The 21,585-nt window shown below is 24.2% G+C and overlaps 8 protein-coding genes across 8 annotated transcripts; 4 read left to right on the plus strand and 4 right to left on the minus strand.

The window, feature by feature from the left end:
* Positions 1 to 1,488: 1,488 nt before the first annotated feature.
* PCHAS_0830300 (RNA-binding protein, putative) lies at positions 1,489 to 2,876 on the plus strand (the record flags this gene model as incomplete). The annotated part of the gene is made up of 6 exons (XM_016797946.1): positions 1,489 to 1,612; positions 1,742 to 1,868; positions 2,014 to 2,107; positions 2,201 to 2,444; positions 2,537 to 2,661; positions 2,751 to 2,876. The coding sequence occupies 6 exons, from the start codon at positions 1,489 to 1,491 to the stop codon at positions 2,874 to 2,876; spliced, it is 840 nt and encodes a 279-aa protein (XP_016653845.1).
* A 1,427-nt stretch (positions 2,877 to 4,303) lies between these two features.
* Positions 4,304 to 6,253, plus strand: PCHAS_0830400 (conserved Plasmodium protein, unknown function; the record flags this gene model as incomplete). Its single annotated transcript, XM_727548.2, has 1 exon — positions 4,304 to 6,253. One exon carries the CDS (start codon positions 4,304 to 4,306, stop codon positions 6,251 to 6,253), a length of 1,950 nt encoding a protein of 649 aa, XP_732641.2.
* A 1,452-nt stretch (positions 6,254 to 7,705) lies between these two features.
* On the plus strand, positions 7,706 to 12,771 carry PCHAS_0830500 (high molecular weight rhoptry protein 2, putative; the record flags this gene model as incomplete). Its single annotated transcript, XM_016797947.1, has 10 exons — positions 7,706 to 8,849; positions 8,987 to 9,403; positions 9,496 to 9,558; positions 9,647 to 9,715; positions 9,815 to 10,321; positions 10,438 to 10,758; positions 10,853 to 11,440; positions 11,541 to 11,651; positions 11,767 to 12,564; positions 12,701 to 12,771. 10 exons carry the CDS (start codon positions 7,706 to 7,708, stop codon positions 12,769 to 12,771), a joined length of 4,089 nt encoding a protein of 1,362 aa, XP_016653846.1.
* A 291-nt stretch (positions 12,772 to 13,062) lies between these two features.
* On the minus strand, positions 13,063 to 14,045 carry PCHAS_0830600 (conserved protein, unknown function; the record flags this gene model as incomplete). The annotated part of the gene is made up of 3 exons (XM_016797948.1): positions 13,063 to 13,116; positions 13,386 to 13,472; positions 13,569 to 14,045. The coding sequence occupies 3 exons, from the start codon at positions 14,043 to 14,045 to the stop codon at positions 13,063 to 13,065; spliced, it is 618 nt and encodes a 205-aa protein (XP_016653847.1).
* A 945-nt stretch (positions 14,046 to 14,990) lies between these two features.
* PCHAS_0830700 (G2 protein, putative) lies at positions 14,991 to 15,939 on the minus strand (the record flags this gene model as incomplete). Its single annotated transcript, XM_016797949.1, has 2 exons — positions 14,991 to 15,595; positions 15,726 to 15,939. The coding sequence occupies 2 exons, from the start codon at positions 15,937 to 15,939 to the stop codon at positions 14,991 to 14,993; spliced, it is 819 nt and encodes a 272-aa protein (XP_016653848.1).
* A 1,432-nt stretch (positions 15,940 to 17,371) lies between these two features.
* Positions 17,372 to 18,424, minus strand: PCHAS_0830750 (conserved Plasmodium protein, unknown function; the record flags this gene model as incomplete). The annotated part of the gene is made up of 1 exon (XM_737452.2): positions 17,372 to 18,424. One exon carries the CDS (start codon positions 18,422 to 18,424, stop codon positions 17,372 to 17,374), a length of 1,053 nt encoding a protein of 350 aa, XP_742545.2.
* Positions 18,425 to 18,898: 474 nt separating this feature from the next.
* PCHAS_0830800 (conserved Plasmodium protein, unknown function) lies at positions 18,899 to 19,195 on the minus strand (the record flags this gene model as incomplete). The annotated part of the gene is made up of 1 exon (XM_016797950.1): positions 18,899 to 19,195. The coding sequence occupies one exon, from the start codon at positions 19,193 to 19,195 to the stop codon at positions 18,899 to 18,901; it is 297 nt and encodes a 98-aa protein (XP_016653849.1).
* Positions 19,196 to 20,201: 1,006 nt separating this feature from the next.
* Positions 20,202 to 21,092, plus strand: PCHAS_0830900 (conserved Plasmodium protein, unknown function; the record flags this gene model as incomplete). The annotated part of the gene is made up of 5 exons (XM_016797951.1): positions 20,202 to 20,364; positions 20,510 to 20,561; positions 20,644 to 20,721; positions 20,824 to 20,935; positions 21,033 to 21,092. The coding sequence occupies 5 exons, from the start codon at positions 20,202 to 20,204 to the stop codon at positions 21,090 to 21,092; spliced, it is 465 nt and encodes a 154-aa protein (XP_016653850.1).
* Positions 21,093 to 21,585: the final 493 nt, after the last annotated feature.

A 21,585-nucleotide genomic window follows, 5' to 3' on the forward strand; every position in this document is an offset into this window, starting at 1 on the left:
AATATTGTTAAGTATATAAAGGCACAATGAAGAGAGCCAATTTTTAACTTTACAATTTTCAGATAGCGAAACAAAAATTAAATTAGGTAACATTTTTGATACGATAAATAGAGCAATGGTAAATACTTATGTATATATGTGTTGAGGGTATGTACTTATAAGGAACTAGCCATTTAATATTTGAGATGGGATGAAAGTCCATACTTATTATAGGAAGTGTCCAATTATAGTAAATATATAAATAACATAGATACAACTTTTTTAGTGCTAAGTTGTATATTCAACTAATTTGATAATTTATCATATTTTTTATCTTCCAATTTTATAACTCGTTTTATCATATATTTTTTTTATTTGTTTAAATATTTTTCAATACTTTTTTTTGTTAATTCATTCTTTTTTTTACCAACTTTTTTCACACATTCGTCTTTAAATAAAAACTGTTCATAATATTTTTGAAAAAAAAAACACCAACCAAATGTGGTGTGAACTTGTATGTTATGGGGATATAAACATACACACGATATATATAAAAGAATATATATTTTTCCTAAGAATGTGAAAACCATGACTTTATATATAGCTTAAGCAAAATTGAACATACCATAAAATTATATAGGAAAAACAGGAAATTTTATGTAAATAAAAATATGAACGTTCAGAAAAAAAAAGCCTTTGAACAATTTCGTTAATAAATAATATTATTATATTTTTTAGTTTTTTTTATTTTTTTCCTTTTTATATAAAAGAGTAAATCTTTTATAATATGTTTTTTATAATAAAAATGCGAAACATTTAAAAATATATTTTATATATTATTATTATAATATTTTTTATATATTTAATGTTGGTATATTATAGTAGCAGCAGCATACATGCCTTTATATATGGATTTAAATTGTATATAAAATTTAATACGTGCAATTTAAAAAAATAAGTACGTAAACCTAATCGTATAATATTATAGAGTTTCGCATTATTTATGCTTAAAAAAAAAAAGAAAAAAATGATTCATTGTTTGAATAAAAAATTTGCTTATTATGTATTATGCTTATTTTCATCTTATATAAAAATTATATATGTTTATAATTTATGAACGTTCATAATTTTTTCATTTTTTTTTTTTTTTTTTATTAAAAAGAAAGCTATAATAACAGTATTATGACTATTTAAGGAAAATAATTTTTTTTAAGAGCCCAAAAAAGATACACTTTACATGAAAAAGAAAAAAGGGGAATGATATATCACGGCTTATGCTGATATATATCTACTGGTTAAAAATTAAGAAGAAAAAGGAAAAGAAAAAACAAGCGTTTTTTTCTTTTTTATTTACCACATATATATATTTTATATGTATGCATGAACAATATTTGGAGGGTTGTATTTTTTTGAAACAAAAGTAATTTTGAACAATTTAAGCATAATTGTATTATTTTTTTGATATAAAAAAAATTAAAGTTAAAAAAGGTATGCAAATATTTGTACAGAATGAGTATAAAAAGTAAAATAGATATGAGTTTGGATGAACTCATAGAAAAGGAGAATATAAAGGCCAACAAAAAAACATCCGTAGACAAAAAACCAATTAATAAAACTATTGAAAAAAATGGAGGTATGACTTAAAGGAAAATTGATATTATATATATAGGCATATTATACTATGGAAATGGGTGAAAATACCATTTATGAACATGCATGTTTTTATATATGCAAATGTTTGTATGCTTTTTTTTTTATGTAGGTCAAAAATATTTACATAGTATAATTATATCCAATGTTAACAGCAGTAATTTAGAATTATATAAAAAAGAATTCAGTAAATTTGGAAAAATATTTAATATATATCATGATAATGAGAAGAAAATTACGTAAGTTTTTCGATTGCATATGAATAATAAATAGTCTACTTACCCCTTTATGTCGTTGCATTATTTGATCACCGTCTGTTTTTTCATTTACCTTGCATGTACATAATTTTTTGATTCATTGTTAATAATTTTTAAACCTTTTCAGATATGTAAAATATGATAATAAAAATTCCTGTGATAATGCTATAAGCGCTATGAATAATTCAACTTTAGATGGAGATACAATAACAATCGTATTGGTATGCATAAAAAATATATTTGTACATATATAATAAAATATGAATTGAACTATTTAAGTGGGCATACATATATATTTCTTTCCTCATTTATAGGGTAAAAAAATTTTGGATAAAAAGAATAATAAAAATTTAATTCAAAACCCAAATATTATGAATAATAATAAAATAATCCCCCCTTATAAAATGCCAATGTATAATACAAATACATTCCCTTATTATATGAACAACAATAATTTTAATGTCCCATATAATAATAACATTCCTTACCCCAATACATTTCAAAATAATTTCTACGACAAAAATGTTCAACCATTTAACAATCATAAAAATATATATGGTATGATATAGGAAAAATATATAATATTTATTATATCGATTTGTGTTCATATTTCGCTTTATTTATTTTCTTTATTTCTTGCCATTCCTTAGATACAACTAAAAACAACACAATAATAGTGACAAATGTTCCTACTTATCTTAACGCTGAAGATATATTTTCAGCATTTCAAGAGACTGGGAAAATTGTCGATGTACAAATACTTATGAATGAAAAGGTAATATAAAATATGTCTATGGATGTTGTATTCGTATATTAAAAGTATGTGCGCATAAATTTTTTATTATTTTTTTTTTATTTTTACAGAGAAAATTAACTGGTATAGTTAGTATAGAATATGAAAAAAATGAATCAGCTTCGGACGCAGTTCGAATGTATGATGGTGGATTTTTAAATGATAACAGAATTCGAGTTTTTTTGGATTGCCGATAAAAAGACAAATGATAAATGAAAAATACAAGATAAATAATGGAGCTACATAATGAGATAATTATGAATAATAAAGTAATGATATCGCTAGTATAGTTAATAAATATTGTTTGATTTAAAAAAATCATCAGTTAAATATGTAAAAGAATAAGGATATTTGACTTATTATATTGCTTATGTTTATGTGTGCAAATATAATACGTAATATTATATATATATATAACATATTATTTTATATGGGGGTGCCGTCTTTACTTTCTTATTAACAAGAATATGATACAAGCAAAGGACGATAATAAATATATAGAATGAGCAACGTATAATTTTAACCCCTATATTTTTTTTATATTACTCAAAATAAACTCCATTTTTTCTCAGTTTAATGTATAGAAGGCCAAAACAGTTGCCTATTATTTAAGCAATGTTTTTTTTTATTCCCTATGTTTTTATTCTTCTATACTTATAGTTTTTTAATTATTATTCATATTTTTAATGTATTGTGTTATATTTTTTTATGCTTTATATATATATAGAAATATATATATTATTAATTAATTAACAAATATATGTATAACATTACGGTATAAACAAACAATTAAATTTTATTTCTGATAAGTATAATAAAAAAAAAGGATATTTATAATTTATTTTAAAATGGAAAAGAGGAAAAACGTGTTTTATTATTTCCCATAATATGTAGACTGTTCACAATCATTTTTTGCTGTTAAAAAGGATGTGAAGAATGTAAAATAATTTTTATGTTTTTTTATTTTTGGTTGTTCATATTTTTTTTATTTTTGGCTGTTCATATTTTTTTATTTTTGGCTGTTCATGTTTTTTTATTTTTGGCTGTTCATGTTTTTTTGAAAGAATACCATTTAAAAATAAAAAATTATTTTCCTATAAATTTTGCGGCTCTATTGTAAAATATATTCATTTTCGTATGTACATGTTCAGCTTGTTGAAAATGTATATGTGTTTAGCTGATTTGGATTTTTTTACTACATTATATCATATTATATAATTTTCACAAAATTTATGACTTAGGATTGGCTAGCCTATACAGGCATATATAGATTTATTTTTTGTTCTTATTGCATGAATTTTTTAAAATAAAATACGCTAGATTAAACTTGGGTCGTTTCTTTGTTTCGTCAAAATTGAAATGGACTAAAAAAAGCCGCTTAATATATGTGCATATTATATGCATAGTATATAAAATAAAAAAATAATAGTAACAACAATAGTTGATAAATATTCCTAACTAGTGAAGGGCATATTTTTGTTGCTCTAACTACAAAAAATATATGCCAAAGTACATAGACCTATATATATGTACAAAGATATAGCTGTTCCATTTTATGGAAACGTGAATAGCATAATATATTTTGTCTTGATTATATTTTTTACGAAAATGTGTGCTCTCAGTGATGCGCCATTTTTCCTATTACCATATTATTCATAATGCGGAAAATATGAAAGATATGAAAAGCGTGAAAAGGATGAAAAATATGAAAAACATGAAAAAAATATTATACGAGTTAAAATGTATAGAGAAAGGTTTGGAAAGGGGAAAGGAAAAAAATGGTTTGTGGGGAAAAGAAATATCCAATCCTTGGCTATATAAACAATATATAGAAAAAAAAAACATTTTAAATAACTTACACAATATTATCAAAAATTACTACGATTTAGCTAGCTATTTTGAGGGGAAAAAAAAAAAAAAAACTTTTTTTGATATAAACAAAAATGCGTTTTTAGACAAATTTGGCAACAGAAATAAACGATGGATTAGTGAAATAGAAAGAAAACAAATGGAAGAAGAAAAAAAAATGTTTAAACTCAAAATGGAAAGAAGAAAATTAATACATAATAAATATAAATATGAAATAAAAAAGGTTATAAGAATGGACAAGACAATTAATACTTTTAAAAATGTGACAAAACAAGTTTATAGTTCCTGTAGGAGGAATAATAAAATGGAAAATTGGAGGGCGAAAAAAAAACGGGCAAAAAAAGGGAAAATATTTACAGCCAAAATGAAGAAGAAAAAAATATTAATTAATATAGAGAAAAATCTGATTTTCAATAATTTGATTTTGGAAATTTACAAATTTACACATTCTATATGTCACATAACTAATGATAATACTTTTGGATGGAAAGTGAACCCCAATAGTAGACAACTTAAAGACAACTCGATGGGGAACATCAAATACGGAAAGGAAAAAGAGTGTGCATTCCCAAGTGATAATAAATCATATGAAGAAATAGATGGGAAAAATGAAAAACCTTTGAGTGCTACTATTTTGGAAGTCCTTTTTAAAAATAGTATTGAACTGATTGGAAAGGCAGAAAATAATATGGGGAATAATAATAATTTATTGATTAAAAAAATTGATAATAATTTATTATACATAATTGATAGTGATATAATGCTGACAAAAATAATGGTGTACTTTGATTTGATAGATATATTTATTTCATATTTTTTATTTATTTCAAATTGTATAAATAAAGAGGTTATTTATTATGTTAATATATTTATTATAATAATCGAACAATTTAGGAACAAATTTTCATTACTATCAAAAACAATAATTGAAAATAAAAATATTTTTACAATTTTTTTTTTATTTTCAAATAGTATAAAAAAAAACATACTTAATAATGAGACCAGCATGTGCAGGTATTTCAATTTTGAAAAAAAGACCGAATGGGATAATACCAACCTATTTAATAACAAATATGAAAAAGGAAATAAATGCTTCCTTAATGATGTAAAGGAGATTTATTTGAATTGGATGTATAGTTATGACAAAGGGGAAAGTAGCAAGATTGAAAATGAAGACAGTAAGAATGAACAGGTTGGAAACTTGGCGAATGAGGACGACATTTCCAAAGAACGAATAAAAAAAACGGTATTTAACAAGTTACAAACAAGTGTTGGAAGTGATGAGATATCATATAGTAGGAAAAATATTTTATATGAAAAAAATAATAATATTAAAGACGAGCCTGAAAATGTGACTCATGGACATGATAACTTAAATATTATAAAACTGATAAATAGCATGTCTAGTAAAAATAAAGATATGATTGAAAAAGATTTTAATTATATAATAATAAATGATGAGAGAGAAAGTGATTGTGTTAATATGGCATTAAATATTCATGAAGAAGATAAAGAAAATATAAAATTTTATAAAGGTTATATAAAAGAACATATTTGTAATTTTTTTGAAAATAAATATAATTTAAAAAAAATACAAAATAATAATTATAATAAACTTAAAGAAAATAATATAAAAAAAAATACAGTAAAAAATCATGTTTCTTTATTTGAAAATTATAAAAATATTTTCCATAAATTTTTTTAAATTAATCACACATCACCATTTTGTAAATGTTTAAATTTATAAATTATTCAAAAGCTTTTTCATATCTTACCATTTATGTTTTCTTATTATTTGTGCGCATTTTTTCATCTCTTTTTTTTTGTTTAATTTCGTTATTTCATAAATATATTATTTCATAAATTATATATATTGCTCTACTCTTTCCAATTTAATTACACAAACTGGCATGTTCACATGTTTAATATTTTCGGGGCATTCGTAAAATTATTACAAGTCCCTTAAAAAAAAATATAAAGAATAAAAATAATTTAAAAATGTGTATCTTCTCGTTATTTAAAAGGATATTATATTTATTTTTAAAATAACACATATGAAAAAATAATATTTTTAATGGAAAGTTTCTACCTTTATTATACACGCATAAAATTTCGGATTAAAAAAAAAACTCATAGTTTTACAATTATGTTTTTAATATGTGCATAACTTTTTTTTTGAAGTGCATAAGTAAGTATGAATTACAAAAAGAGAAAAAACAGGACTGCATTAACTAGAATAAATATAATTACACTATAGTTTTAATTATACGAAATACACTGCCAAATATTATGTAAGCACACTAAAATTGTATAAATAGTATATGAATAATTATATATATATATATATATATATACGTTTAAATTATTCGTTAATAATAAATACACATATTATATATATAATGTATTACACATTATTATTAGAGAACCCATGAAATATTATATAAAATAAAAAAAAAATAAAGGGCTTTATATATTTAGAAATATGAAATAAAATTATATGATAAATGTGTATATGAAAAATAATAATATACAGATACAAAATTATTTTTTTTTATTATACATACATATATTTATTTATTTTTTATATGTTACAATACATTGATTGTATTGCTTTATGCTAGTTTAGAATATTTTTTTAATTAGTTTTTTTTTTTGTTTATATAAATTCGCTACGTTTTTAAATGAAATATAAAAAATGCATGGCCTAAGTATGTATAATGATAGCAATTGATTTTATGAATTAGCCTTGAGGGTATGAATATAAATATAACACATTCTTGTAAGCATATGTGTATATTATAGTGGCAAATATATGAAAGGAAGTAATAAAAAAAAAAAATAATATAATTGAAAAACGAAAAAAAAGTAGTTACTAAATGATGCTTTTTTAATAGTGATATTATAAAGCAAAACCAGAGAAGTGGAAAAATTGTGTAAATCACACACACACAAAAAAAAAACGAAGAATATTTTTTTTTTTTTAACCCTTTCATCTCTGCTTATGCACAGATTAATTTATACATATGGCATTGAACTCGAAAAATACTAATATGACTCAAAACTGAATTATTAATAATTTTTTTGCTTTAAAGAAATTTCTTTTTGTTTTTTTTTCTTACACATAATTTTACCTTAACTGTTGTTTACGATCATTACCATGGTAAAACTATCGGGGGTAGTCCTGCTTTCATTAGTAGGGCTAAAATTTGGCCTCTCTTATGAAATAAAGGAATCAATACCAATTAAACAGAATCCAGATGATATTATAGCAAAAATAGGGATCGAGGAAGATAAAACAAAAATATGTAGGAATGTATTATTGTTCTTACATGCTGATGATATATTAACAGAAAAGAATAAATCTGAATTTATGGATAAATGTGAACATTTAGTTTCTAATATAAAAAATAAAAGCGGTGACGATGACCCAGCAGATGTTGTAAATGAATTTGCTTTAGGTTTAATGCACATGCGTTCTAAACACACAATAACATCAAGTATTAATAATAATAAAGCATTAAAAAATATAATTGTAAGTTTAGATAAATCAATGTCTGAACCCGAAATTATAAGCAAAGTAAGAAATATAATACGATTTAATAAATTTTTAGCTGGAAAATTAAGTTACAAAAATGTTGGTGAAGCTTTAGTTTTAAGAGTAAGTACTCATCAAAGTATGGCATTAGCAAAAAGAGAACTTATTAAAGGTGTATTAGGTGATTTCCATCATGTTGCATTATATTTTGATATCGAAGCAGAACACCCTACATTATTAAAAAAACATTCTTCAGAATCATTTTTAAATATAAAAAATGAAAAGATATGTCATATGTATATTCACTTGTGTCAAAAATTTTATGAACAAGTAGGTATATATCACAAAATAAGTACCATATATCAAGATTTATTTAATTATTTAAGTAATAATATTCCAAATATTCAACCAGAGAAACTACAAAAATTATTTAGCTTAGAAGATTCTATAAATCAAGTATCAAAATATTCTGATAATTTACTTAATGGTGAATCCTTAATTTTTGACGTAAATAAATCAAACTACATTAAATATGAGGAACTAATTCATGAAGTAATTCCTGAAGGTAAAGATATCGAAGAGCAAGTTAAACAAAGCAATGGACGACACATTGTTGTTGTTAAAAATTTGAAAGAGGCTATTGAAGATTCAGATCTTTACGTCAAAATAATAAAAACAGCAAAAAACTACCTTTTAGAATCCACCGAAAAGGATAACGAAATATCAAAGATGATTAAGGAATTAGGAAATGAGGACATTGAGCAATGTAAGTCAAGCTGATTCATTTGTTTGGTCGCTCCCCGTTTTGCATGCCTATTTTTTTTCACGTTTTTTTTCCCGTTTTTTTTCCCGTTTTTTTCCCGCTTTATTCACATTTTTGACTTTCCTTTTCTTCCCTTTCAGTCCTGACCCAATTGATCTTCTTCATGCACTACGGATTTTTGTTGATCACAGAAGACAAACACATGGTCTACTTATCCGATGTCATACCTACCTACACAAACTTGTATAGAGCAAATGATGTACTTTTATTACAACTTATGGAAATGAAATTTGACTTAAATGGAAAAGCAAGTTCAGATCATTCCAACAAATATGATAAATATAAGTTTTCAAAAGCAAATAATGAAGAAGCATATAGTTCATTACGTGAAATTGATAATGTTACACAATTGCCAAAATTAACCGACAACTTAGCAGATGATCATTTTTATAATACCATCGATAAATATTCTTCAAATGTTGTACCAACAGAACAAAACCTCAGTAAACTTCAATTTTATTTCACTATGGCTTTCAAGGACTGCAACATCAACCAAAGTAATTAGAAATTTTCACTTATACTGCATGTGCCGTTTCATTTTTTTTCTTTATCATGTATTTATCTATTTATTTTTTTTCTTTTCTTTTAGATTACACTCCTCTTTCCAAAAGTATATGGACCGAGCTTCTTTACGCATTCGACAAATATGGATGTAAGGAAAAACTCTCACAATTTTGCATCGTTTTGCATAGCTTTGCATAGTTTTACATAATTCGTGTCATTTTTTATTTCCTTTCCAGGGTTCTACTTCCGCCCAAATAGGATCATGTCGAGTATTTCAAAATCGAGCTTTATCAGACACGTATTAGGTAAGGATCTAAGTTTGCATAAGCAAGTTTAATGAATACATTTTGCACGAGTATGCTTTGCATTTTCCATTTCCCTCCCTTTAACTTCTCCCTTCGCAGTATCGAGAAACTACATTTTGAAACACATGGAGCCACTCATCTATTTGGATACTCAGATATCAAGATTGATGGATATGATACATTTATCTTTCTTAGCTGACAAATCACCATATACCTTAGATTTATCATTGGCTAACTATTTATTTTTATATGTAAACGAATATCATATGTTTAAGAAAGATGAAAATATAAAGTTGATACAATCATATGATTATATAGATTCTATAGCAAATAACTATTATTACTTTGGTGAAAAGAAATATCCAGTTTTTAAAACAGATTATAGTAGTAGATTATATACAAACTTTCCAAATGTATATAGTATAGCATATCAATTATTTAATGAGTTAGCTATTAATATGAATATTTCAAATACACCATTAAAGAAAAAATTAAAAAGTAAAGCAAACTATGCTTATTTTACTATCATGAATTTAATTGGACACAATCACGATATCTACTCGAGAGGTCCCCGTTTGGTATTCGCTGCATACATGCTAACATTAGGTAAGTTTGTCAATGAGCGGTGCATAATGAACGGTGCATAATGAACGGTGCATAAGGAGTGTGCTTTTTCATTTCTCTCGCATTTTTTCATATACTTTTCTTTTTTCCCTTCTCAGTCTTCTTCATTGAGTCCCAAATCGACATCTCGAGATACAGACCAAACGACATGAACTTTATGAAAAGATCATTGCCCCTACTAGTCCCAGCTAACCGTACCGACTTTAAGATATTGAAAAAGAGATGTTCGGTATTGACAGATTTTATAGAAATAAATAAAAAAAAAGTAAGCGGTGAACACTCACGTATGGAAGAATATATAAAAATTTTAAGTTTGGTTACAATTCTTTTATGGGGTAAAGAAAGCAAGAAATCTTTATACTACGACCCTGATGTTTCCTTATACAAGAAATTGATGGTAGCTTGTGTATTCAACGGAGGTAAGCCTACTCATGTTTAGAAGCGAACGTGTCTGCATAAATTGTATGCATAAAGCATATCATACATTTCCTATTTCAACTTATTCCCGCTTAGGTGTAACTGTGCAAAAGAAAGTCATCAAGAGTATTAACAAATCATGTAACGTAGCACAATATGGATTAAACAGATCGAACCTTGACGACTTCGTAAATGTGAATTTAAGTGTTCATAAATGGAACCCAGATATATTAGAAAAGATAGCTACATCATTTACAATAACATGTAAAATGCACAATATGATGTATGAGCCTTTTGATGTTAATAATGTTACTGCAGAAAATTATTATAAACTAGCAGTTGCTCCAGATATGGTAAAAACATATCACTGCTTCTTATTAGGAAGACAAGCAGAAAGATTATTAGAATCTTTAATTTTGAAAAAGAATTTTTCTAAATTTAAAATTGAAGATGCAGTAGATGTTTATGAATTTTTCTATGTTACAAAATTTTTATCAAAGAACCCACGAGAAGATTTTGAATTATTTTTACAAAATAAAAAGGATTATCAACAAAAACAAAAAGATGAAATTATTAAACATAGTAAATTAGATGCAAATGTTACAGAAATATTATTTAAAGACTATGAATGTTACTGGTTCAAATCTTATGAAAACTTTAAATCCATATGGATGCACGCTGCAAGTAAGTTTATTCATTCCTTTTGTTTCGTTACGTTTGTTTGAATTATATATATATCTTGGTTGGCATATCATTCATATATTTTCCTTTATCACTTTTATAGGCAACTTGGGTCCTGGAGCTTACGTGAGAAACTTCTTCTCCGAAATATGGAATAACATGGATGTCATATTCAAAAAACAAGCCAAAGTCAGAGATGTTGAATACTTCCATCGTAAGTCAACGCCTCCGAAAAAAATAAAAAAAAAAAAAAAAAAAAACGAAAACGTGTTATATTGCAAACTGTGTTCGATCATTTTATAAAAATTTCATTTTTTTTTTTTTTTCAGCTAACCTTGCCAATGTAACATTAATTGATTACTATTCACCATTAGTAAAATCCGAAGAACATTGCCGTTCCATAACTCAGAAAATATTCATTTCAATGAGAGACAGTGGAGAAAAAAGCCGTAACGAAATACCTGATGAAATTAAAACAAAATATTATCAATGTAAATTAGATTATTATAAAACTAATCATTCCGATGCAGTTCATAAAATATATCCACGTGATCTTTTAGACAAAAAAGTATATGTATTTAAACAACCATATTATTTATTAACCAATATAAATGATAACAATAAAAAACAATTATTAAGAATGTTTATAACAGAACATACTTTACAATATTTATTACTCGATGATATAGAAATACCAGAATGTCTTGGCAAATGTACAGTTGACGATTTTAATAAAGTTATATTAACAACATCAAATGTAAAACCACATGAAACTATAATTCATAATGCATTAATACCTAGCGGATGTAAATCTAAATTAAGAAAAGAAATGAAAGTATCTATACATTCCTCTTTTGCATACAACTTAAAGACTGACTTTTTAACTGGTGAACCAATCACAATGCATGATATTCAAATTGGAGACGTCCATGTATGTATGGGAACAGACTCTTACTACACTGAAAGTATTTTGACTAACGAACATTTCGATTTAACTCACAAACCACAATTTAACTTCCCTGAAAACAACAATTACAGAGTTTTCTTAAAAAAAAACATTAAAAAAATTGCAAAAAATCCAGATAACCCATGTTTTGTCAATTACGAACTTTCTGTTATAAATACCGGTAAGTGAAATAAGCCAAAAATAGTTGAAAATGGTCTTAATATGCATCCAAAATTTAATCTTCATATTGGATACAATTTTTATTGATTTATTTGTTGTATACTTCTCTGATTACTTTTCATTTTTTCTTTTCGCAGATGTTCCTGACCCATACCACGAAATCGGCAAAGACTTAATTACAAACCTTGAACTTTTAGCAGCCAACTAATTTTTTTAAAAATTTAGATTTTGGATTTTCAGAAACATAAAATGCATGCTGCAACCATATATGTATATATGTATATACATGTATAAACTGTTGACTCAAAGTTTTTTAAGAAATATCCGAGCAAAAAATTTTCAAAAATTTTTAAATTTTTTTAACTTGTATGCATATCGAATGTGTGTGAACAAAATAAATGATAAGGAAGAAATATAGAAAAGTACGAAATATAAAAATATGCAATAAATTGTTGCAAAAATTGTTTCTTTTTTAAATTCCGATCTTTAATGGCGATTTTTAAATTTTATTTAATGCATCAATTTTCCTATTTAATATGTCAATTTTATTTTCCTGCGAATTTTTAAATTTTTAATATCCGTTTTATGAAATTTTAAAATATTTGTGTTTATTTTATGCGTATTTATGTATGTGTAAGTTTACAAGTACATGCGCATTTACACATTTAAATTGAATGACATATTTTTTTCATATCCAAAAAAACAAAACACAAACAATACGCCGTCTTTATTAATAGTATTGTCCATATGGGCGCATATAAACACAAATAAATATATTTTCAAATATATCTATATCATCACTATTTGCTTAGATTCTATTACCTTAATTTTTAAGAGCTTTTCTAGGTTAAATATTTTCTCTCTTAATATTTCAACAATTTCGTTGCTATTCAAAGGGTCATGGTTTTGCTATGGTGAAAATGGAAAAATATGCGGAAAATTTTTGATAAAAGAATAGTAAGCAAACTAGAATGAATAGACGAATTTTATTTTTCTTTTTAGTACGCTTTCGTTGAGGTGCTGATTTTCTCCGTCTGCGATTTCAGTTTCGTGACTTATCGATTTGTCCAGGTCCTTATTTAATAAATTTGAATTTTGTTCTTTGATTTCACTTTTGTATTTTTGTAATTGATCTTTAAAAGTGATAAGAACTTTTTCCACACCCATGTATTTACAATTTACTATCTCTTCCACATTTTTTTTATCAATTTTAAAAGACAATCTTTTAAATACTTTTTCATTTAAGGTATTCCAATTATATGTTTTTTGATTTATAGAATTGGCTTTACTATAATTATGTGTTTCCACAAATTTCGGTAAGCATATATTAACTAATTCAGCCATTAATACGCCATCTGAAAAATCTCTATTAATATTTTTAATTTTTCTTGATAAAGTAAAACTATTTATCCATTCATGTAAATCATTTAATTCTTCTTCTCTAACCTTAGACGGGACTTTCGCTAGTTCATTTTTGTTCATTTTTTTTTATATGATTTTTTTTTATTTTCAACAATTAATAGTTATCATGTTTTTTAAATAGAAAAGTAGAAATGACATTATAAAAAGTTCAGGCTAAAATTAAGGAAGCAAAAAATGTGCGAAATGGGGAGAGCAAATGCATGATAATATATTTGCTTCATCAAAGTAAAAAGACAGTTAAATCAATATAAATATGATAGGCATACGGTATTATGAAAATGTGTAAAGTTTAAAAAAAAAAATTAATATACATTTTAAATAGAAATATTTAATTTATTATATGTTATATTAATAAATTATGTATGTTTACATAACATATAAAATTGAAATACTAAATATCATTACGGTCTTATATTTTCCCTTAGCAATTTTAACAAATTCATTATATTCAATTGTGTGTATAAAAAGGTATTAATTTAAAATAATGTTCGAGATGTTCTCACTCTGTTAATTTTATTTTTTGTTGGAAGTTACAGTAAATGTTTATTTCATTTTTTTTCTGTGATATTGTTCAGAAATGGATTATATCTACATAAGTTTATGTCTTAATAAAGGAAAACAATCACAAAAACAATTGTATAAGTATCGTTAGATAAAATATTTGGTATGAATAAATAATATAAACAAATATATTCATTCAATTTATATGCACAAGCAAGGTGCTCTTTTTGTGTGGTATCCATAGAAAGGATATATTTAAAAAAAAAAAAAACGCAGTATACAAAAAGTGTAACAAAAATAAAACGGTTGATAAACCATGAATCATATGGTGAATAAGATATATAATAACAAATATTATGCATATATGTATGAATAGATTCTTTTGTAATTTTATTAGTAGAAATATGTCCGATTTTATGAATATACTATATTTATATTCAATGCTCTTTAAATATATGTCATATTTTATTTCCTATTATAGAGTATCATAAGAGGGACATCACATTATATACATAATGAATATTCTTTTTTTTGCCTAGGCTCTTTATATCTTCGATGTGGTGTAACAGCTCCTGCAGATGTGCAAGCACCACATGGTGCTGATGAAGCTGGATAAACAAAACATTTTGAATTATCTTGTTTTTTATGAGATGCTGCTTCCTTTATTTTTTCAATATAATTTTGAGCTATTAACAATTCATTATTTTTATTTACTGCTTGGCTTGCCTGTTCTCTTTTTTTCGCTTCAAATTGTCGTAATACCTCTTGTTGTACTTCATATGCATTTTCTATGCATTCATTCCATTCATCTAATTTTCTATTATTTTGAAGGAGTTGTTGTTCTTTTATAGAATGGTTAAACAAAATATTTTTTTCATATTCATACATTGCTTCTTCTAAGGCTTTACCTTGTTGTTCTTGTGAAGATTTCATTTTTTCCATCCATTTAGATTGATCTTCTAAATAGGTATCTGATATTTTTTTTAAAAACACTAAGACTAAATTTTTCATTTCATCAAGTGTAAGCATGCAACTTCCACAGCATTGTAATTTGTACAATAGCTTCTTGCATTTTAAATAATTCTCAACATGTTTCAAATCTAGTTTACCTGATATAATAAAACATTATGTAAATTAGTTTTTATGAATGTGTGCAGAATGAAGCGAATAAAGTTTTATATAAATATATTTACAAAGTTGATATAATGAAATATTTTTAATTTTATAAAAAAATCTTACCATCTTCATTAACAAATCTGCAAACATATTCCATAAAACCACATTGCATCAAAAAATGTCGCAAGATCATTTCGACTGTTGCATATGGTAATTTCCCATCCTTGGAAATATCATGACATGCAAAAACCATGTCTAATTGTTGCTCAAGCCCAGGATAATTAGCATAAATACTTTGCTTTTCAATTTCTTCAGACTTCGATATATTTTGTCCCATTGTGTCAAATGATGGAGAATATAAAAATAATTTAAATGTGTTACTACAAATAGAAAAATAAATATACAAATGTGTGAAATTAAAAAAGGAAGGTATTTATATGCATGTATATATAAAACAACATATGCACTTTTTTGATTTTCAATATTTTATGATGAATTTCATAAATAATATATTTTTATTTTTAAAATAAATAAAAATATGCATTAATTGTATATTCCTTTTTTTTTACATTTATCTTAATGCTAAGAAATTATTTAAAGACAAACAAATAATATGTGATACAATAAAAATATATTTTAAAAGAATAAGAATAAACAAATGTTCTATTAATTAATAAATTGTATTTCTTAAAACGAGAGCATGTTTCTTGTTTTATTTTTATAAACAAATATAAAAATAATATATTTACACATATATATTTTTTATATGTCACATTTTTATTCAAAATATAGACTTTTGATCAATCTATATAAAACATGTTATTTAATTTAGCAAGCTTTCTTAAAATTATAATACCTAGCACTTAATAGCATTAAAAAAAAATTATTGCTAAGTCATAAAATCTAGCCAAAAATAGAAATGTTAATAAAATATTTTAGAAATATTACCTATGTTGTGAACAATAAAAATGACTGTTCATATATTAAAATATAATTTCGTAGATTATGTAAATAAAAAAAAAACAATGTGTGCAATTATATCAATGAAATATTAAAAGGGTTAGAATATATCTCTAATAAAAATTCAGTATATTCCAATTTGGCTATTTTTTTTTTTTTTATTTTGGTACTTACTATTTTGCCCTATTTTTTTATGCACTATTCATAAATATTTGTGTTTTATTTAATATATAAAATCCCAAAATATGATTAAGGGTATTATATAAAATGTGTGTAATATTGTCTTTTTTATATTTTATACATATAACGAAAAAAGGGATAATTTGTACTACATTTTTACAATTATAATGATATAGAATTAAAAAGTCGTGAGGGCTTGTACTAGGAGAAGAAAATGTGTATCATATTTTTAAGAGCCAATTTTCAAACAAAAAGAAATTCTATAAGCTGGCAATAATATTTAATGTTTTTTTTTTTATGTGCTTTCTTATATAAGATGGAATATCTATTTTTTTTATCGCTATTTTTCTCATTTTTATAATCATTTGTTACTTAAAAAATTTGTATGTGTAGTTTCTTTTTTGAAATATAAAAAAATAATAATACACATAATTTAAATATCTCATATATGCAGATTGCATATGTGTGAGGATAAAATAAGTAAAAAGGGGAAGCATTAAATAAATAGAAAAAATATAATACAATTTCTGTATGCAGGAATGAATATAGGAAAATAAAAGAGAGAGAATAGAGCTGAATTATAATATTTGTTTAATTTATGATTTTTTTAATATATAACTCCACATTCTTTATGGGTCACTCTTCTGATCTTCCATATTTTTATTAACATAAATAGTATAAGGTTCACTACAAGGAGTAAGAGGGAATATTTCCTCTAAGTCTGAAAAACGTTTTTTGGTTATAGACACAGATGGAAATTCAATATCTTTATTTAAAAGAGATAATATTGCAAAATTAAACGAATCTGCGGTTTTGAAATAATCATAAAGGATATAATAATTAATATTAAAAAAATGTATGTTTATACTTTTATCATATAGAAGCTTGCATTCATAAGGATTTAAATAATCAAATTGATATGTAAATATTAAATTCGAATTTAAAGCGCTTATTGTAAAAATAATTTTTTTTAAAACACTCGTATTTGTATTTATATTGGGATAAACGATAATATTTTTTATTCCACACTTGTTTGTAATATTATGGACATGTTCTGTAACATTTATGTCTATGTCAAATGTTGAAACATATTCTTTAATAGATTCATTTGTGATATGAAATTCTTCGAATTTTTTTTGAATTTCATGTTGATTTATATGTGCATTTGGTAAAAATATTAATATAAATACTTTTTTTTTTAATAAAAGTTTTAAAAGTGGTAATACTTCAAAAATGGAGTTCGAAAATATAGCTATATATTCTAATTTATTTCTGATATTTATAGAGTTTAAACATAAATGTGATTCATATAGTGACCGTAATATAGCACATAATAAATGATCATTATTTAAATCGTTCGATGGATATTCAATAATGGTGTGATATGGTACTATAATTATATCTTTATTAATTTTGGTGTTAATGGTAAATATGCCTATTATATTTTTTCCGATTATTATATCCGTCGAATTTCCTTCAGCCTTTACTATTTTCCCAATAAATATATTTCCAATCAACTTATTTATATCAGGTTCATCTTTTTTATTAGTATTAATAAGTTTATTTTCCGCTATATCTGTATTTTCACAGTTAACTTCTTCTGTCGATTTTGCAACAAAGCTAGACGAGCAGAAGGAAATACATTTTACTTGAACGTGAATATCCAAATATTTGAAATTCATAATTCCCAAACCAAAGTAAATAATAAATTAAAAAAGGATAATTGTATATAAAGTAAACAAACGGTTGTGGTGCCTTATATAATGCACACAAAAAATGAAAATAGAAAACACAAATGGCTATACTTTTTAATTAAAAGGAAAGTTATATATAGTCTTTCCTACTTTCAAAATGTGTATTTTTCAACAAATAGGACCTAAAAGAATAAAATTATGATAAATAAAAATTTAGTAAAAACAAAATACAACTTTATAAAAATTATTAAAAATGGGTTTGTTAAAAATATGTTTAATGTCTTGTCAAAAAACGGAAAAAAATAGTTTTAATATATTTCGTTGTATCAAATAAGGCTATAAGAATAATGTGTGTAAGAGGGTAGGAAAAAAAATAAAAGTAATAATGTAGGTCTTTGTTACATGTTTTCTCAAAATAATTATTCATGGATTATTCATTGATTTATATATAAGTCTTTAATTTTATTCTCTTTTAATTGGAATATTTTCATAATTGTTGCAATCGTAGTCTGTTAATATTTTTAATAATTTATTTTTTTCTTCCAATAATTTATTTTCCCTTATATTTATATTCTGTTCTCTACTATTTTTAATTTTATATTGTAAGTCTATCAAAAATGTCCCTATGCTTATAGTGAAAGACATTAATAAAACTAAGGGACCACCACATGAAAATAATTTATATCTTCTATCAATAACCCCTAATCTGTATTTTGTCCTTATATATTTATTTGTAATATAATTTATTATTTTTTTCATTTTACAATAAGCAAATTATATACACACACATGTGTACCTATGCATATAAAATCATTGATATGGAATTATGTATCCATGGGAATAACCAAATATGCATACAACAAATTATAAGTTAATTCCCTATGGTCATTTTGTGAAGGAATATATAAAAATTGTAAATAATGAATTTTAACAAATTTTTAATTTATTCATGGATATATTATATTTTTTTAAAAACATAAAAAAGGGAAGTAGCAAATATATAATAATGTGTAATGTATTATAAATAGGTAAATGTAAATATATCATAAGCTTTTAATTATAAACATAATTTATGTGTGTAAAGTTATAAAATATGTAAAAAAATGTTACTAATTATATTTTATACATAGCCAACTTAGTAATATAAATGCAACGAAATAAAAAGTATGTAAATAAATATTTTTTTTCAATTTGATGGTTTTGTAATTTTATATATATAAACAAATTTTTTATGATATAGGGTTAACTACAAATTTGGCTTTTTTATTAAACTGTTTTAGTAATTAAATTTTTTTTATAAAAAAATGCTTACAATATTATGGGGATGGAGAAATGAAATCCATACTACTATTTATTTTTTCTTAAATATGTACCTATTTGAATTTAACAATATTTATATTTTTTTGAAAAATTTCTTTCTTATGTTGCAAAGGAATATACTTAGCGTTCCTGAAAATTTTGTCGGTTTATTTTGTTACATATAATAATGTAGTATATGTAAAATAATTATATCCCGGATTATGGGAATATATATATATATTAATACGGATTTTATTTTATCATATTATTAATTGGTGTTATAATGTGTGTTTTTATTATCCAAGGCTATTGGAAATTTTAAATCTTTTAAAAATTATTATTTACTTATTATTAAAAATTTTTAAATTATGATTGTATTTTTTTTATATTAAGATATGTATACTAAAATTATTTGGTTAAATTTTTTAAGGTAAAAATGAAAATTATAAAATTTTTTTTTTTGGTTATGCCCTTTATATGTTGGAAATGCTCATACACATATCTCAATAATAGTAAACCATATGGAGGTGCTATTGTGAGTTGTAATTATAAAAATGCATATAACGAGAAAAAGTCATTATGGGATAGGCTTTTCAAAAAGACAAGACGCCAATATTTGAATTCAAGTAGTACGAAAAAAAAAACATTATAACAGTTTGTACATGTACATGTAACTCTGATTTTGTGTACTATAATAAAAGCAAGACAGATATTAGTATACTTATTCCCCTTTCTTAAATGATTATAATGTCTATATGTATTCCGTTTTAATAGATATCGACACATCGAACATTGTTCCTGGATTTAAAAAAATATTTGACTCAAAGTATGAATTAAAATTAAAAAATATAAAACGGCTATGTTTGTTATGCACACTATTTTATTTTTTGTTTTCATATTTGTCGTAGCTTTTTATTTGGTGTCGATTGGAAGTCTCATAAGGATCTAATTATAAGAAAGATCAAGGCTTTGCGAACAACAAAAAGGTAAAGGCACACAGTAATTTTCCGATGTGTATGTAAAAGTTTATGTATTATATAACGTGCATATAAAACATCGATGAACTTTTTTATATATTTACTTTGTAGTAATAACACTGTGAAAGCCATCACCATTTTCGTGGCGTCCTGCATAACAATTGCAACGATAATGCGCTCTATGATTATGCTAAGGAACTTTTTTCACAACCAATATAAAGATGTAGGAAAATAAAAAATAACAACAAATAAAGTATAGCATAACAATAGTTTATGTTTTGTATTTACTTTATTTATTTTTTTTATATACCTTTTTATAGATAAGTAAACAGGAGCAACTGCTATTGGGAAGATCTGAAAACCCACATATCGAAATTTGAAAATCTACATGAATATTCATGCTATTTGTAATGCAAGCATGTATGATAGTGTATGTCTATTTTGAATTATATATATAACATTTTTTTGTTTTTGTTTTCTTTCAATTTTTTTCCTTTTTTTCGTATTTTCCATAAAACTCAATTAAAAAAGCTGACCAAATTTTAAGTGTATGTACAGCTCTTGGCAAATTTTTAATTAATACTTTTATAATATTTATTTCCTATTTTTGGTATAAATAAGCGTAATGAATTGTCGAACTGGTTTATAATTATGTCTCCTCACATTGCTTCGTATTTTGTTTTGTTACTATCTCCCATATTTTTTGTTGAAAACGGACAATAATAAAGGGTGTAAACAAGTCTGTCTGAATTTGCTAACAATTTGAGAATCAAGCTACTTTTTATTGCTTAAATATTGTATGTAAAAATATTGCTTAAGTGCATTTACAACACTATTAATTTTTGTTATATTGTCAAGCCATTTTAAATACCA

This window comes from Plasmodium chabaudi, assembly GCF_900002335.3.
Source record: "Plasmodium chabaudi chabaudi strain AS genome assembly, chromosome: 8".
Lineage (NCBI taxonomy): Eukaryota > Apicomplexa > Aconoidasida > Haemosporida > Plasmodiidae > Plasmodium > Plasmodium chabaudi.